This window comes from Photinus pyralis, unplaced genomic scaffold (assembly GCF_008802855.1).
Source record: "Photinus pyralis isolate 1611_PpyrPB1 unplaced genomic scaffold, Ppyr1.3 Ppyr1.4_LG5, whole genome shotgun sequence".
Taxonomy (NCBI): Eukaryota; Metazoa; Arthropoda; class Insecta; order Coleoptera; family Lampyridae; genus Photinus; species Photinus pyralis.
The window spans coordinates 38541930-38559340 of record NW_022170596.1 but is presented as its reverse complement, the minus strand read 5'-3'; the positions used below and the strand labels follow the sequence as shown (position 1 = coordinate 38559340).

At 35.8% G+C, this 17411-nt stretch overlaps 3 protein-coding genes across 3 annotated transcripts; 2 read left to right on the top strand and 1 right to left on the bottom strand.

The window, feature by feature from the left end:
* The first annotated feature begins 3138 nt into the window (after positions 1-3138).
* LOC116170346 (DNA-directed RNA polymerase II subunit RPB7-like) lies at positions 3139-4066 on the top strand. The gene is made up of 6 exons (XM_031486671.1): positions 3139-3240; positions 3294-3403; positions 3455-3614; positions 3666-3716; positions 3765-3902; positions 3952-4066. Exons 1-6 carry the CDS (start codon positions 3229-3231, stop codon positions 4000-4002), a joined length of 522 nt encoding a protein of 173 aa, XP_031342531.1. The 5' UTR covers positions 3139-3228; the 3' UTR covers positions 4003-4066.
* A 1302-nt stretch (positions 4067-5368) lies between these two features.
* Positions 5369-6497, bottom strand: LOC116171988 (chromatin modification-related protein MEAF6-like). Its single transcript, XM_031489067.1, has 4 exons — positions 6255-6497; positions 5995-6198; positions 5886-5922; positions 5369-5840 (listed from the first exon to the last, which is right to left on the bottom strand). Exons 1-4 carry the CDS (start codon positions 6345-6347, stop codon positions 5575-5577), a joined length of 600 nt encoding a protein of 199 aa, XP_031344927.1. The 5' UTR covers positions 6348-6497; the 3' UTR covers positions 5369-5574.
* Positions 6498-8632: 2135 nt separating this feature from the next.
* LOC116171987 (peroxisome biogenesis factor 2) lies at positions 8633-9985 on the top strand. The gene is made up of 4 exons (XM_031489066.1): positions 8633-8897; positions 8948-9358; positions 9414-9620; positions 9744-9985. The coding sequence occupies exons 1-4, from the start codon at positions 8787-8789 to the stop codon at positions 9825-9827; spliced, it is 813 nt and encodes a 270-aa protein (XP_031344926.1). The 5' UTR covers positions 8633-8786; the 3' UTR covers positions 9828-9985.
* Positions 9986-17411: the final 7426 nt, after the last annotated feature.

The following is a 17411-nucleotide window of genomic DNA, read 5'->3' as shown; positions in this document are numbered from 1 at the left end:
TTCGCGTGTGTTATTTTTAATAACCTAAAAACTTTATTTATTCGTTAAGTAACAAATGTAACTTGTAATTTTGTTACAATGGCTAATATGGTCAATTTTATTAAGTTTCAAGAATAACCTTCTGTGTAAACAAACTGAAAAGTTTCAATTTTTGAAAAATATGTTGTCAGTACTGCAACACTTTTCTGAACTTGCACAAAAGTTGCAACACAATTGCATAAATGTAAAACCGTAATAAACAATGCAAGGCAATTTTAGATTGCATAGCACAAGCCTTGCATTGCACTAAAATTGCCTAATGTAAAGCGGCTTTAATTAGGGTACCACAAGTATCTCTATAAGACTATAACCTATCACTGATACTGGCTGAGTGCTCTGGATTTCATTTGGACTTGTACGGACCCCTTCATATGCGGTTTATGAAGGCTCCAAAACGGCACGAACGATTTGCTCGTCTCCTAGTAGATTGCTGGCCATCAAACCCTGCCTTGCAACACTATAACCACAGATATACGTCGTATATCTGTGCATTGAATTTATGATAAATTCAATGATCTGTGCTATAACCAAAGAGTAACCATAATTGCTATAACCAAAGAATGGTTACTCTTTGCTATAACTATACGTTTTTCACCTATACAAATCTTAACTCTTTCCTTAAAATGACTATACTTATGTGGAGAGTTTATTAAATTTATTAAATGTAACAATCTGAAAATAAAAACTTCTCATAAAGCAGGTACAATTTATGGATAAAAAATATTTACTCAAGGATCCAGTGAATATGCATTTAATACTCCAATCTTGATTTTCTACTCGTATAGGACAATTCAATTCATCTCGTATAGCAGGATATATTTAAACTGTAGAAAGGTATTTTTATTGAAATGTACAAAAAGAATACAAAACGGTTTTCTCAAAATTCACTCAAATTAAATTTCACGTGTGGTTTCCAGGCAAATTGCGCGCTTATGACAAATGCGCATGCCCGATCAACGTTTGTGAATTTCAGCGAGTTTGAATTTATGATTAAAAAATTGGCGACCGCTTGCAAACAGTTTGACAATTAGCAATGCGTTCAGTAAATATGCTTATATAAAAAGCGCAAACGGTTTGCAAACAGTTGGTTCTGGTGAACGCACCCAATGGCTAAACACTACCATTGAATTAAATAATAATAATAATGATTATTAATTCAATGACACTACTAATAAACTGCTGAGAAGGGGTTAGAACCGGAACAGATTGCATTTATAGCCCTTTCACTTGGAAACGGAATCGTTGTTCCGTTGTTCGGGAAGTTATGATATCCGGAACCGATACGATACCATTCTTTAAATCAACGTTTTTAAACAATGACGATACTATTATTTGTGCCAAAGAACCGATATATTACACTGAAATTGTGAAAAGTTTCTTTAATAATGATTGTTTAGTATTATTATTAATATATTAAGATTGTGAAAGCTCGAAAATTTAACTCGAAGTAAATTACATTGCAAGAATAAACTTTGAAAATGGTAGTTCACTGAATAAAAATAAAAATAGGATTGGAAAATGCATAACATAAAATTATAACAACAAAATATGGAGCATATGTAGAGGTGACATACAGGGTGATTCCTATAGTACCTGCCACCGTTTGGGAGCGTGTAGGTGGTGCGTAGGGGAGTATTTTGATATAGGACACTTGGGGTCGGAAATCTAAAATAAGGGTGCCAGAGCCAAATTTACCTTCTGGAATTTCGCGCCTGTAGGTAGGCAACCCAACCGGCCGGCGGTGCACACGGAGCGATCTCAGGCGGCGATGTGTGGCTGACACTTGATCAGAATTTTGTTTAAACCCACGAAATCCCGTCTGCAACGACGCGTATCAAGTGAATAAACACTATGGCAATAGTATAATAATAGTTGGCTAGATGTAGGAAGTGCATTGAGAACAACGGTGGCCACGTTGAACACTTGTAAACGTTATTGCTTTTGACTGTCGTTTTCCCTCCTTCCCTCCCATGTCGCTTCCTCGCGCTAACTCGCTCTGCATCGCTCCGCGCGAAACGTCGGTCGGTTGGGTTGCCTACATACAGGCGTGAAATTCCAGAAGATAAATTTGGTTCTGGCGCCCTTATTTTAGATTTCCGACCCCAAGTGTCCTATATCAAAATACTCCCCTAGGCACCCCCTATACGCTCCCAAACGGTGGCAGGTACTATAGGAATCACCCTGTATAGGTTAAAAGAAGTTTTGGGCAACAATGGGTCAGGCAAGCAGGTACCAAGATTCTGAAAACCGGTGAAATACACAGGACGACCTGACTCATTTTTTGCGTAATAAAATCCTTCTGTTAAGAGAGCAAGGCGGAAAATTACATGGCAAATTCAATATTACGACAAAATATGTGGAAATAATTGTGAATCGCAACTCATATATCACACATAGATTCTAAACCGAAGATTTTTTTAAAGCAGATTCTCACCCCTGATAGATACCTCGTGCCTCTATGGGGTTTCAAGCTTACACTTCACGGCATCGGCCCCAGTATGGAGTACCGTAACTCATTTGGTTACAGCTTCTGCCACCCCAGTGACAATCTGGTACAAACCGAAAATCTTAGTTTACAAACAAGTTAGTACACACATCAAACGACTTTGGGCAATCGTGAAATATACAGTGTTATTCATTTAGAAGTAGACATAGGGATTACTTTTAAATGACCAATACTGTTCTTTGTAACCACATTAATTTATTCGGCGTTGTCACAAAAAACACCAGTAGTTTAAGTTTCTTGGAACATTTATTTATATTCTTTTTAAAAATATGAATTATACCTCCAATACACAACAAAACAAAGCAGTAGTGTCTCTGAGGTAAAGGGTAACTGAATATACTTATTTGCTCACTCGCTATGTCAGCGTAGACATTTATGATGTCTATGATGCTCATGCTCTCTGTACCGTCGCGCTTCATTTCACTTTATCAATATTGTGAGCAAAGGCGGACGATTTTGTTTTGCATAATTTAACGTTGCTCTAGGATATATTTCATAAATTCTGTAAGATAATTATCAACAAATAATACAATCTGGAAATCATGGCAAAGAACGCATAAGGTTGACGCACACGGTATACGTATAATTTCAAAACAAATGCGCCTTTGGTATGCATTCTAACCTCACAAAACATAGTTGTATGCATAACCTCTAATCAAGTGTTTATTTCTTAGTTTTCTAACATGTTTTACCACGTAAATAGCTAATTGTTCATACGAACTCGCTTTAAAATTACTGCAAATTTCAGATATCATTGGAACATGAAATTCTTTTACACCCGCAATACTTTGGGCCACAACTGCTTGAAAAAGTCAAGACTAAACTTTACACCGAAGTTGAAGGGACGTGCACAGGAAAGTCTGTAGTACCTTTTGATTGAGACAGGGTTTTAACTTTGTTTGTCCACAGATATGGTTTTGTCATTGCAGTTACGACCATCGATAGCATTGGGGCCGGTTTAATATTACCTGGGCAAGGCTTTGTAATATACCCTGTGAAATATAAAGCAATAGTCTTCAGACCGTTTAAAGGTGAAGTACTCGATGCCGTAGTTCGACAAGTAAATAAAGTATGTACGATTTATTTATTAAAATCCGTGATCTAATTTTAATGTTACCAGGTGGGAATGTTTGCCGAGATAGGACCACTTTCGTGCTTTATTTCGCACCATGTACGTAAGTGCAGAAAGTACTGTTAGTTATTGTAACAATGTTTGTAGTCAATTCCTGCCGAAATGGAGTTTTGCCCCAATGTCAACCCGCAGTGCTACAAAACCAAAGATGAAGACGTAGTTATTCATGCAGAGGGTGAAATTAGATTAAAAATAGTGGGAACACGGGTCGACGCCACTGGCATTGTATGTTCTTTTTTATTTTATCACTGAAAATAATTCTGTTTGTTTTCAGTTTGCTATTGGGACACTGATGGATGATTACCTGGGATTAATTAGTAATTAAGAGGGTTAATTTGTATATTTTTTGTAAACTAGGTGAAATTAAGTAATAAAATTTTTTATGTTCAGTGATGTTCTTTTCCAGATGTCCAGCACAGTGGGAATTTTTTTTCATAATCAATGAAATTTAAAAAACCTAGGTCTATAACTCGCCAGAATAGAACACTTGCTGCCAGTCTATAATCGTATGGTTTAATATGAAAAACATACAATTGTAGACCCGGATCAGGTGTTCTGTGACCTGCATTTTGTCCTGGTGAGTCTTATTTAATTGCATTCTTGTATTTCACAGGGAGTTCCTATGATACTGTTATTATTAGTCTTTTATTTCAATGGTTATTATAGAAAGTGACATCTTGACATTGTCTCTAGTGATGCGCGCATTCGAATGAAAACTATCGAACTATTCGATAGTCGCAAACCATTCGAATAATTCGATAGTGGACAAGTAATTCATTCGAATGAATTGTCTTGAATGAACGAATTATTTGCAATTGCACACACAGTTCATAAATACTAAATACCTTATGTTACGTTGAAAAATGTAAATATTATTTATTTCTTAATCCAGATGGTCACGGTTTGGGATTGGGAATTATAAATTTTATAATACCTACATAAAATATAAAGCGTCGTTTACTAATTACTTAGTAATTACTCATACCATACGCATTATAAATTTATAAGGCATAAGCAAAGTGAAAAAAGTCGATGATTTTCATTTTTATTCGATAGTTGTTCACGAGGTTGTTCATTTATAATTTATATAAGATCCATGTATTTGTATAAGTAATACACATAAAGGAAAAAAATTATTCAAAAAATTCATTCGATAGTGAATTCATTCGATAGTACTTATTACTAAATAGTAATTTATTCGATGGTTTTTTTTTCTCGATAGTTCCCAACACTAATTGTCTCATACTTGAGATACTTTTTGTATACTATCTCTAAGTGAGATAAAATCTTGGGGTTGAATTTCTGACACAGATTTTTAGTAATAATCATTTCAAATTATCTTCAAGGGAAAAGATATGAAACGCTCTGTATACAGCAATCGTGATGAGTATTTCGATTTTGACCATTTTGCGCAGATCCCGGCAACAGGAATTCTAGGGTATGGAGCTTGCTAGAAAGTTGGCATGTAGTTTTTCCGTGACATCAATTATTTTCAAAAATTTCAATGCGTTTTTTGTCACAAAAAGGGGTAACTGTGTTTGTTTAACCTATACGGTATCGCTCACAGTTACCGAAATCCTAATGGTAACCCACAAATTTGAACCACCCTGTAGTACATCCTATACACAATCACTTTGAATAATATGCTCTTACAAGTCCCACAAAAAGCACCAGCCATAAAATGCAATGTCTGTAAATAAAACAAAAATTTATTACACATTTTATTGTGAATCAAAGGTAGAGCTAGGTATGTAAAAAAAGATCGAACTCCTTGGCATTGCATGGTACGAGATTTAGAAAAAGAGAATAAAATTTGTACATAATTCAAATATTTCTTAAAAGACTACGCAAACCACATTCTAACATTAACTTATGTCAATGGTAACTTTCACCACACTTATCTATGCCGCGCTTTTTTACTATTATTCTTTTTTGCACTATTACTAAAATTCTTCTGTTTAGCAGATTCATCCCTTGCCGGACTCGATCTGTCTAGTCCATTCTGATTTTGTGTACCATTTGAACTAAACGACGTTGACGAATTTGTCGAGTGTTTTCCTGTACCCTTTAAGGTGGAGTCCACGTGATTTGTAGTGGGCATTGCTGAATTTGTGTCACTTGAATCTTCATTTGTTTGTGATTCGGTATCACTTTGCCGTTCAGCTAAAGAATTAGTTTTACTTATATCGCTACAATGAAAGTACTTACATTTTTCTTGGTTGGGATCTATAAGTCCGCTCACAGCCTAGAACACACAATTTTAAAATGAGTTGTACAGCAAGAATGAGAATAATGAATATTCTGAAGACAAACTTACTGCCATTGAGGTTATGGACGATTTCGAGAACAATCTTTCTGCTTCCTTAAACTTTCTATTTCGTTTATCAGATTTCGCATTTGTCGTTTTATTGCTGGATAAGTATCTATCCCATCCCCTGATAATATTACCGTAGAGCTGCGTGTCTTCTAAATACGAACCTTCGAAAGCATATATTTGTCGTTCTAAATTTGCCAATGTCTCCTGCAAATATTATATATTTTACATACTCTGACAATAGCCACATCAAAATAACTAACAGAAATTTCTGCTTTTCGTTTAACTAATTCTGCTAGTTCTCCACGAGCATCAATTGATGTGGTCTTTGTAGACATCTTTGTTTCGGTTTTCATTGAATTTAAATTGGTTTAATACCGATTAATTTTAAAATCTATAATCAAATTTTGATTATAATTTAATACTTTATAGAAAATTGGTTTTTCTAAAAATGTTTCCCAATAAATAATCACTACCAACGTTTGAAAACATAAACAAATCCGTTAATCGTCAAGTCAGTCAGTTCTACCAACATTATTTTATTTAATTCAGACGTGTCTCCACTCTGACGAACGTGGACTGATGTTTGATTGCTGAACAGTTTTAATTTAGGGTCGTTTGTATGTACCACTCTTACTCGACATAATCAAGCGACTTAATTACTTAATTTTAAGCCAATTGAATTTCTTCATTTCGGCATTCAACTGAACTGAGGTTGAATTAGCGAGACAACCCGCCTTTATTCATTAATTAGGCAATCTATTCACATATAAATAAATAAATAATCTTATACATAATAATGTGTTATCTCCTTATCTCATCTCTATCTCTACTCAGTATGACCCACAAATAAATACAACGCAAATACAAGCTGTTAATACATTTTGCATTTTCCATTTTAAATACATGTTCAAGTGCATTTTACCTAGTTCTGGTCCTAATCCCTTGGGTGCACGCTATCTGGATTAAAACACACTGAATTTACGAATACATAATCAAAGTAGGTAGCCCCAATATGGCGAACTTATGATAAATTCATATATATAAGAGAAGTATATGGGTAACCGCCTATGATTGCAATGTGCAAATTGTTCGCCATAAAAGAGAACTGCCCTATTCCTTAGTCCTGAACTCTGTAATTATGCGCAAACTCCCCAAGTAAATATTTACTTCTCTCCGCCTACTTTTAAGTAGCGCCAATTTCAAATTTCATAACCTATAACTCGAAAATAGGGTTAAAATTTTATTAAACCATTATTGTGTGCAATTACCATATGTAAACACAACCACGCACCATTCGGAAACTTCACCCAGACTTCTATTCGCTTCATGCAGGTTCATATTCACCACATTGGCCCCATTCCACCTGCCGACTCCTATCACTATTGTCTGATCCTGTGATGTCTTTAGATAAGTATACTAGCTGGCCGAGGCCCACCCTCCCAAGACCAATCGCCGCCGAAGCGTTTCTTACCTGTTGACTATATCGCTTCGATTCCCCTACTAGCATCTTCACCGATCAGCGACGACAATTTGAATCTTCCCTTTTTTGTGCCCTCAACATTGTTTTCGGCACACAAGGATTCGGGACCTGCAGTCAATGGCCTACTTGAATGATTTCACTGCCAACTCAAATCAGCGCTCACGTGCCACCCAGTGCGTTCTGGTTCAAGGTACTCTGTATCGTTCTGCTTGGAAACTGTAGCATTTTCACGGAGAACTTTCGAGCTTCCTCAGCGGAGTTTGTTTACGGTTACACCCTTCAACTTCGAAGGCAAACTTTGTAACGATTTAGAAACTTAAATTGCAATTGAAATAATATACCTATAGGGATTATATCTTGAATATAACTTGAAATTGGATAAGTTCGCATCAGCTATAATATAAAGTGATACATTACCAATGTTCAAAGAAACACAATTAAATTAAAGACATTTACTGATTTTAAAATAAAATTAACATTGTCGAGTTGGAAATCTTTTAGGTGTTAAGTGACCCCCATATAACTTCGTGCCCCCATCATGCTTGCGTGCATCCAAATCAATGCAGTCATAGCGGTTAAAATGACGAGAACACAACCTTGTTTTTACATCATCGAATTCCGATAGTTCACATGCTTGCAGTCACCGATTCTTGTTGCTTTTTTCACTTGGGAATCTAATAACAAGTATGGCATAAATGAATTGATTGCAGATAATTGCATTGTAACTTACTTGTGCCATGAAACCGAAGAATCCACTTTCCCACAAGTACCTGCATTTCTTTATTTCTAAGTAATGAACACACTAAAATTGCCAAACATTAGGTATTCCTTTACAATTATTGTGTATCACTTACGTATACTGATTTATATAACTACGAAAGGCTTCTTTACTATTAAGATTAAACAAAAGTTCAATAACTCATAAACAAAACAAACAATTTAACCTCAATCCGTTATGTCAAACTGGAGTAAATGCTTGGTAAATAACACTACATAATAACACGCAAGCGCATTAGCGCCTAGTTCCCAACTAATGACAGAAGTATATTTCCATCCACTAACGTTGGCGATAGGCGTGTCCACTCGTTTATCCATATACTTCTCTTATATATATGGATAAATTGCAGATATCCCAGTGTTTGTTATTGTGAGTGTGCCAATCGTATAAACGAACGCAACTACTGTAGCTTGTTATGTTATGGAACCGGTACCTTAGATACAAGAAAAGAGGTTATGATTTATTTATTTTTTTTTAAATTAAATTTTTGGTCAGTATCAAGCATATATATAAGGTATCAAGCACATTTAGGGAATGCCTGTAAGCAAATTACTTCGTGTAAATCAGATAGACGCGGTTTATTTGGACAACGAAATATACAAATCATTGCTATGGTTGGTAAAAGAATGCACTTCTCACTTACCAGTAAGATAGAGTTGCGAAACAGTGTCCTATAATAATTGACTCATTTTTAGCCCAGAATTGCCGCATACTACATGCCCGAGTTAGAATTATTTGTCAAATTCGTCATACTATATCATTCTGTTGCGAAGAACGGTTTCACATTTGGTCAAAAATTATTGGCCATTAAGTACGAGAACTTAAGTAACGCTAAGAAAATATTGTATCTGGTCTTTAGCTGTTCAAGCTATCTACACAGAGTGGAAGCGTTCAATAATTTCGCTCGTTTTTATAAATACATTGTGTGGTTTGACGGGTTTATAAAAATTTGTAATTTTGTTAATTTATCGTTGTTTTTAAAAACTGGTAAATATCCCATTTTAATCGACAGAATTCTAAATTTGGAACAAGTGTATACACAAAATGCAGAAAGATCGTTTGGTTCAAAATATTTAGCCAGGGAACTTTTATGGAATGGCTTCATTGTAAGTTTGTATTATGTACTGAAGAATTTTAAATCATGCGTTTTATGTACGTTAGGAAATTCTGGTATATGTTTTACCATTAATCAACTATCACAAAATAAGGAGAATGATTTATAGCATCATGCCTTCACGAAAAAAATTAGATGCTTTCTCTGATACTCCTGTTTTGACACTACAAACTACATGTATATATTGTGGATTGGCACCAATTCTTCCACATCATATGAACTGCAAACACGTATTTTGTTATGTGTGTTTAAAGGTAGGTCAAATTATCTCGAAGATATGCATGTTTATTTACCTTTAAGGCCTGTAAGTCTATGCGCAAGTTTATTTAATTTTTTTATAATTATGTATTTGCATTACCTATATTTTCTGTTTCAAGGGAAACCAATTGGCTGATTCTATGTATTCATGCCCTGAATGTGGACATTCTACAACATCGTGTGAACGGGTTTCAGTAAAATGAGTTTTATAGAATTGGGCGGATAGATTAATCATTGGGTACCTATACCACCGGACATCGATGTTTTAGAAGAAGTAGCTAGAGAGGGTAATTACTTTTAGTTCTGGAACTTGTCAATTGATTCGTATATGTTGGCTAAATAAATTTAAGATGCATCTAGTTTTTTGATACTACCTATTATTGTGGCCTCCTAACACTCTCCTAAAGTATTCATTTGCCGGGAATCCCAGGGTACTTGCCTTAGTTCCCTGACCAGAAATCCTAGAGTACGGTCTAGGACATTAGGGCGCCGCCGAAAGGGCGCCGCCGTTGGGGCGCGTGGACATAAGGGCGCGGGACATAAGGGCGCGAAGACATATGGGCGCGGGAAAGTGTTTAAAAAATGTATATATATTGTAGTGCGTAGATATTTCATACCAACACTACCAACAGTCATACACAAGGCATTCGAGATACCAAAAACATACAATTGGCAACGCCAAAAGTTGGGTGCGAGGTTGCGTGGTACCTTTTATATCACGTTTACTTCTAATTTTATGTTTTTAGCATCGAGTTGTTTAAAGGAGACGTTATGACAGAATTTATAAATTAAGATGGACTGCTAATGCTGAATTGACAAATGACGCCTACATGGAGGCAGCCATGATGTGCACTTACTTGGCGCGAAATTCAAATCAACTATTAAACAAGCATTAACCTCACGTGTTCTAAATAAATTACTGTGACACATGTCATTTTCCAAGGCTGCAATAGTCACAAAACTTGAGCACTAGGAAAATTCCCCTAGAAAATAACTAAAACGTGCACATCATGGCTGCGGTCATTCTAGGGCCATTTCTACCTCTATGCAACTGTTTTATCAGCAGTCCATCTTAATTTATAAGTTCGTGCGTTATGCTTTCTCCCAATCGCTCACTCGCTCGATTTTCACGCCCAACAATTAAAAGAGAACGGCTGAACTGATTGCGATGAAATTTTACAGATGGATTCTTTATCAAATTTTTAGATCGGAGTTCGTGAATTGGCCATATCACCGCCAAAAAATAAGCAGGGCCCTTTTGACATCTCCGTTAGTTATGAACCGAATTACGGCGATTCTCGAGATTCTCGACGATGCTATAAGAGTCAGCAAATTAATTTAGTAATGTTTAATAAAAGTTTGGCAATATTAGAATCAATTTCGACTATTTTGGCATGATGTCTGTGTAGATGGATTTGACTGTGTATGCCCATAGGAATGTATGTACTTGAAATTTTACAGGAGGCTTTATCACAAGCGTATTTCCAGACGTCGTTGTATAAACACTCCAATATATCATATCTCATTTTACCAACTCTTGTTTTCAGAGATCACCTATGTTGTATCACTATATCGGCGTTTGTGTAACTCAAAAATATATAGAAATTTAAAATTTGTTTTTCTTAAAAAATATTTGAAGAATTTTTTGAATTTTCAGAATAGGTATAAAAATTATATACAGGATGTTCGAGATAGTTTACACGACAAAATGATCAGTTTGTTAGATAAGTACTACAATAAAGCGCAAACAAAACTTGTAGATTTTTCGTTGTTCAGGCGCAAACTGTAAGTGCTGTTATCAGATATATAGGTACAGGATAAAACAATCATCAGTAAAGTGAAAACAATTTTATATAAAATGTTATTGATAAACATATCAAAGTGCACAGTAAACCATAACAGTAACGGTCTAACTAAAGGTAAAACAAAAACCACTTTTCTAAATACACAAATTTTCAGACTATATATGTACAAGTAGTATTATATACAATCCACACGGTGCGCAATGTAACATTTTAAGCTTTTTCTAGTCGAAAATAAAATGTCATTCATAACGCGGCCTTAGTTGTATTTAATTTTCACTTATAATTGCACAAGAGGTTTGTATTTTGCCGAGTAAATTTGGGTTGTTTAGGTAATGAAAATCTGTTGCCTAGCAATTAGACGAGAAAAACTGTTCGGTGTCACATTTTTAGGTTCAAGAGTTTTTAGAGTTCAATTGCTAAAAGGAAACAGATTTGAATTGCAACAACCCAAATTTACTCGGTAAATACAAACCTCGAGTGTAATTCGGCAGGACAATTTAACGAACAAGAAATTCACCAATCAATTATTGACAAACGTCAAACTAGTCATATGGGAAAGGATAATGCGATAATTGATTCGAAAATGAATAAGTGAAAAAACCACTAGTGCATTTGTCGCTGGAAAAGTTGCAGGTAACTTTTGCCGCTGTCAAAGTGACAATTGCACTGCGGCTTATGCGATTTTTTATACATGAGTTGAATTGTCACCAGAAATGCAAAGTAAAAACCACTTACATACAGGGGAAGGTTCCTTATAACAACCCTTAAGGAAATTATATTATAATTGAACAATGTTAGATTCCTCAAAGCATGGACCATACGTTTTAATACTCGTAATGCATACACAATTATGGATTCATGGCATAGTTGTGAGAAATGCCACGTAAAAACTCGACAACGTTCCTGTTTGAATAATCATGCACCAGAGTTCTTATACGCGCATCAGCTTGCACATACTTTTGTTTTTTCTTTGGTGGCTCATTACCGGCGATTAATTGTTCAAGAAATAAATCTCTACCACGTTGAATAGTCTTTAAGCTGGCAATCAGCTTCCAAAGTGTGGGGTTATATACTGACCACAGCTCTGGACCAAAAATTGCCGGTCGTCTTTCGTCACCACGACGATTGGGACGCCCCACATATGTATCTTCAAACCATTGAAGTAACGGTTCCAGTCCGGGTGGCAAGTTTTGCGATAACTGGTCAATTGCGTTGTCCAAATCCGCAATGGGCACAAACGCCAATGACGTTATCATGCGCGCTTGTAACGCGAAATCCGCTTCAGTATTGTATCGCCCCATTAAGTGGAGTTGACCCAAATGTTTCCGCATGTTTTTCGTGAGATGAAACATCTCAGAATTTCAGCATCTGGGAATGCACCCTTGAACGCGTTGATGGCGGCTAACTCAAAGTCGCAGGAAATTTTGCGGGGATTTAGATCAGGCACTATGTTTTTCAACAAATCTATCATTCTTCTGTAGGTGGCAGCTTGCTTATTCGGTAACAGAGCATATGCCACTGGATGAACTCCGCCATATCGTTCACCTATTATCACATAGATTTGGTGAAATAATGGTGGTGCTGTAGAAAATGTCCCATCAGCGAACCAATGCTGCGATTCCAGCAAGATCTATTAAATAACAAGAAAATAATGTTATCTTAGCATATGTTTGCATTTTATTTTTTGCAGGGTTAGATATGGTGGTCGCGTATTTCAAGGATGAACATGAACATCACGCTTATTTGAAAAATCTGAAAATATTTTTCCCTGTATTACCAAAAAAATAAATGGGATCGATGAAGTCTATTCATTGGGGTGTTTACACATATGCAACATCTCCCTAATTTAACTGTTCAATCGATACAGGTCCGGTTCACTTATCCTCTCCCCCCCCCCCCCCCCCAATTTGTCCAAAAATGAACCAATTTTGTTGTACGTACTGTACCTAAAATGTGTTTTTATGCCTAAGTTGGTGCCTTTTTGGTTTCGAAGATAAATTGAACAAATAAAATGACGACTAAGTGAATGGTTAGGTTCCCCCAAAATTAAACCTTTAAACCTTTTTGTACTTCAACGTTTTCCAAAAAAGCACAAACGGGCAACGGCGAGCATAAATGCACAATTGAGGCACACTACATACAAAAAAATGGTTTCATTTTTGGGCTAATGGGGGGGGGGGGGGGCTAAGTTCATTTATTGAGTCAGGATATGATAATTTTAAACTATCATTGCAGGGAGGCTGTAGAAAATTTAATCCATTCAACAATTCTAAACACTGCAAAATTTAAATAGGTACTTTATCAGTTGTGCGATTTTATGCACCGGAAAAGTAAACTGTATCGGCTTCCAATACTAAAGAGTACATAGTAGAAAAATAAAAAAAGTTACTAACCTCACTGACTTTTGTTTCCCGGCCAAATATTAAAATTCTGTCCGGTTGTGGGCCACTATCAACCATTAAAAAGTTTTCTCTCCTTTCGTTTACAACAATTGTTTTAAATTCTTCAGGACTTTCCAAATCTTCTACGCGTAAAGGAGCTGCGGGCGCAGCATTCACCTCATTCCTCGTCCTACGAATCATTTTTTTCAAATTCGATTGTTTAGGCAATACTGCTTGCGCTGCCTGGGATAAATTTGCGCCATCCAGGCATATATTAATGATTTGGGAAGTTTGTTCCATAGTTTCGCCCGCACGAATTTTCATTTGACCACGAACCACATCTGCCTCTACTTTAGCAGCATTACTGTCGTGGGAATGATTGTGTATCTGTTTTATGATAACACCATTTGATGCGGTATGGATACGACTTTTACATCCATTGTTTTTTAACTCACACCGCCAAAAAATTTTTGTCTCGCAGGCACTAACTTTATCAAATAGGTACAAAACAGTAGCCGTCACTATATTGAACTTCCGTTTTCCTTTTTGGGACAGCACTTCCATTTTTTACAATAATACTATCACTTAGAGGCACTAGTTCACGCTTCTAACACTCAAAAACAAGTGAAACTGTAGCGGACGAAATTTCAGGAATTAATTTCTTGTAATTACGTTGCACAAATGTGCATAACACGCTGGATCGACAAGTAGTTTAAATATTAAGGGTCTAAGTATTCTTTAACCGACAAGGGTGTTATTTACGAGTTAAGAAATAGAAGCTTTCATATAATTCATGACTTCCTGGGAGTCATCCGAAATGTACTTTGTTGCACATGTGTGACACAATCGGTAGCTTCGGACAGTAATTACACTTGTAAAGATAAGTCGAGTTCGTGTCAGCGATTCATACGATTCATTTCTGATTCTAAAATAACTTATATTTAAGTTGTATTTATTTTACATTCACCCGTATCCACTACCACAAAACCAAAATCGTTAAAACCCTTTATTGTTAATTGTTATTTATACTTAAGTTGATTGGAGACCACGTAACCTTTTCATGCGTCTCCATCGGAGGCAGTGCCGTTTTTAGGCATGGGTCACCTGGGCCCGGGCCCAGGGCCCCGAAGTCCTGAGGGGCCCCCAAAAGTTTGTGTGAATGAAAAAATTTTAGTGCAAAATCTGCCGCCTTAAAGTAAATGCAGATTTAAACAAAATTAATGCATAGAGTAAGGGATACCGGAAATTCTAAAATCCTGCAGATCGCGTAGATATACGCAGGGTGCATCATAGGGATTTCAATGTAAAATTCATAACATGCGATTATTGGCTCCCCAAATTATCTTAGAGCAAAAATGTATTAAGGTTTTTTGTAGGGAAAAAATTTTTACGTCAATTAACCGTGGTAGTTTTCAATTTTTTGCATAATAAAGACGGAAAATTGGAAAATAAAACCCACATCTTTTTCAATAATCTGTGATGCCATGGAATTTTATAATACAAAAATTACGCCAATATCCGTCATGCCATGGAATGTCTGCTATAAAACAAATCAAATTCTATTCAAAAAGTAGGTACCTATTATATTTAGAACAGCGAATTCAACATAAAGAAAGATCAAATTACTAAAAACTTCACCATAAACGCTACACTCGCGCTGAATTTCAGTCGCATTTTTGTTGTTTTTGACGTAAAAAATCAAATAACATACCACGAACTTCAATAAAATGAAAAACTTCCATGTATTTGGGTTCCTGGATACGTTTCCGATCAATTTGTTGCAGTCTTAAAATCGCACGAGACATTTTCCGCTGTAAATTCAGTATTACCATCACTTTTTAACGACCATTCAAATTCAAAAATGCATCAGAAATTCATGTTTGGGCATTGAGATAATGCTCTTGGTTCGTAGGTAAGTACATAGGGTAAAGAGTACAGTTATTGGCACTTTAAGGAGGCACTGTCTCTTTTTTTAGTAATAAAGGACGTTCTATATGACCAATTCATTCAGCTAATTATTTCCGAGTTGTTTAATGTGTATATTTTAGAGAACAAATTTACATTAACTGATATATCTAATAATACATGTGTAATAAAAAAAAGAATAGGTATTCAAGTGCATTAATTCCAGTTATTGGCACAGCGTTGACAGTCATTGACACCTTGGTGTGATAGTGATTGGCAGTGGGCACATTTCATAGTAAAAGTGTTGTTGTAAAGTATGATCAACAAAATTTTGTCAGGGTAGGCCCTGAAAGAGCAGGATAATATAATAGACGTGACCTAAAACTTCCACGGCCTTCCCTGAATCCAAATTTTGTTGATCATACGTTATTAACGTCTGATTTTTGGTAGCGATTACGCTTATTGACAATATTTTTTATGCACGTATTGCATTTAAATACATCTGGTAAAATAGGAAATTTTTTTTGAATGCATTTCTTATGATAATGTCTTTGACAGTGATAACACTTTATTCCTTCATTGTTCGGCCTCATGTTTTGTACGCATATAAAACACAATCCCGAGGTAATAGTAACATTGTTTTTAAATAAATGTTCAGTTGCTTCATTATTTTCATGTATAGTTTCGTTGTGTTCGTTCGCTGTAGAAAAATTTTCATTAGTTTCAAGACTTTGATCACCTGCGTGTTTAATTGTAATTGATGAAATGATGTTAATCCTATCTTTCACAGTAATATCTTGTGTAGAATGGCAAGGTCGTGTTGCACCCGGGATTTCGCAAACATTGGTCTTTGGGATTGAAGAAATCTTTTCATTGCCATGGAATAGTTGCTTCTTACAAAGTTCCAAAGGTGTAGGATCTTTGTTTTTATTTGAACTGCGGGAGTTTATATTTTGATTTGATCTCTTATTCGCATTGAGCATTTGTGTTTTTTTACCTCTCTTGACGCTTTTAGTTTGCATTGCTTCCTTGGCTTCTTTAGCCTCCAATCTCTTTCTCTTCCGTTCATTTTTTTCTTGTTCTTCTTTTTGTTTTTTATCCAATTTGTCTTTATGCATCCGTTTCCATCCAGACGATGTCACAACAAAAGGCGCTCTCTCAGAATCTTTTTTCCCTTTTCTTGCTGGTGTTAGTGGGAAATGTAAATAGTTCAGTAAATTTTCTTTTTCTGGACTGGTATCTAGCATATCCTGAAAAACAATTTCTACGTTGTTTTCATTTTGAAGTAAAATGTCCATCTCCGAAATGTCGCAATCTATCACATCTGGCTGGTTCTCTACTGCAATAAGAACGTCTTGTGGGCCCTGCTGAGCAATGTCTTCTATAATTCCAACAGGTTCATCAATGCGCTGTTCGGGTAATGTGGAATTTTCGTTTGATTGCGACTGTACCTTTTGACAATCTTGCGTATTAGTGTCATCTGTTTGATATTGGTTGTGAATAAAAGTATCGTCTGTAGGGTTCCCAATGGGTATTGACTCGGGAGTTGGTGCTTCATTCTTTTGGAATGCCTGATAAATCTGAAGCAGAAGGAGAAAGTCTGAAGTTGCGTCGGGATTGTTATCTCTATTAAAATTTTGCATATGATGTATTTTATCCTTTCCCACAATGTCAACAAATTTAGAATAAGTTAAAG

Coding starts and splice junctions, on each gene's coding strand:
- LOC116170346 (XM_031486671.1), top strand. Junction 3,404..3,454: donor GAAGGGACGTGCACAGGAAA/GTCTGTAGTACC, acceptor GTTTGTCCACAG/ATATGGTTTTGTCATTGCAG. Junction 3,903..3,951: donor GGGTCGACGCCACTGGCATT/GTATGTTCTTTT, acceptor GTTTGTTTTCAG/TTTGCTATTGGGACACTGAT.
- LOC116171988 (XM_031489067.1), bottom strand. CDS start 6,347: ATGAAAACCGAAACAAAGATGTCTACAAAGACCACATCAATTGATGCT. Junction 6,199..6,254: donor AACGAAAAGCAGAAATTTCT/GTTAGTTATTTT, acceptor TAATATTTGCAG/GAGACATTGGCAAATTTAGA. Junction 5,841..5,885: donor AGATCCCAACCAAGAAAAAT/GTAAGTACTTTC, acceptor CTAATTCTTTAG/CTGAACGGCAAAGTGATACC.
- LOC116171987 (XM_031489066.1), top strand. CDS start 8,787: ATGCCTGTAAGCAAATTACTTCGTGTAAATCAGATAGACGCGGTTTAT. Junction 8,898..8,947: donor AATGCACTTCTCACTTACCA/GTAAGATAGAGT, acceptor ACTCATTTTTAG/CCCAGAATTGCCGCATACTA. Junction 9,621..9,743: donor TTTGTTATGTGTGTTTAAAG/GTAGGTCAAATT, acceptor TTCTGTTTCAAG/GGAAACCAATTGGCTGATTC.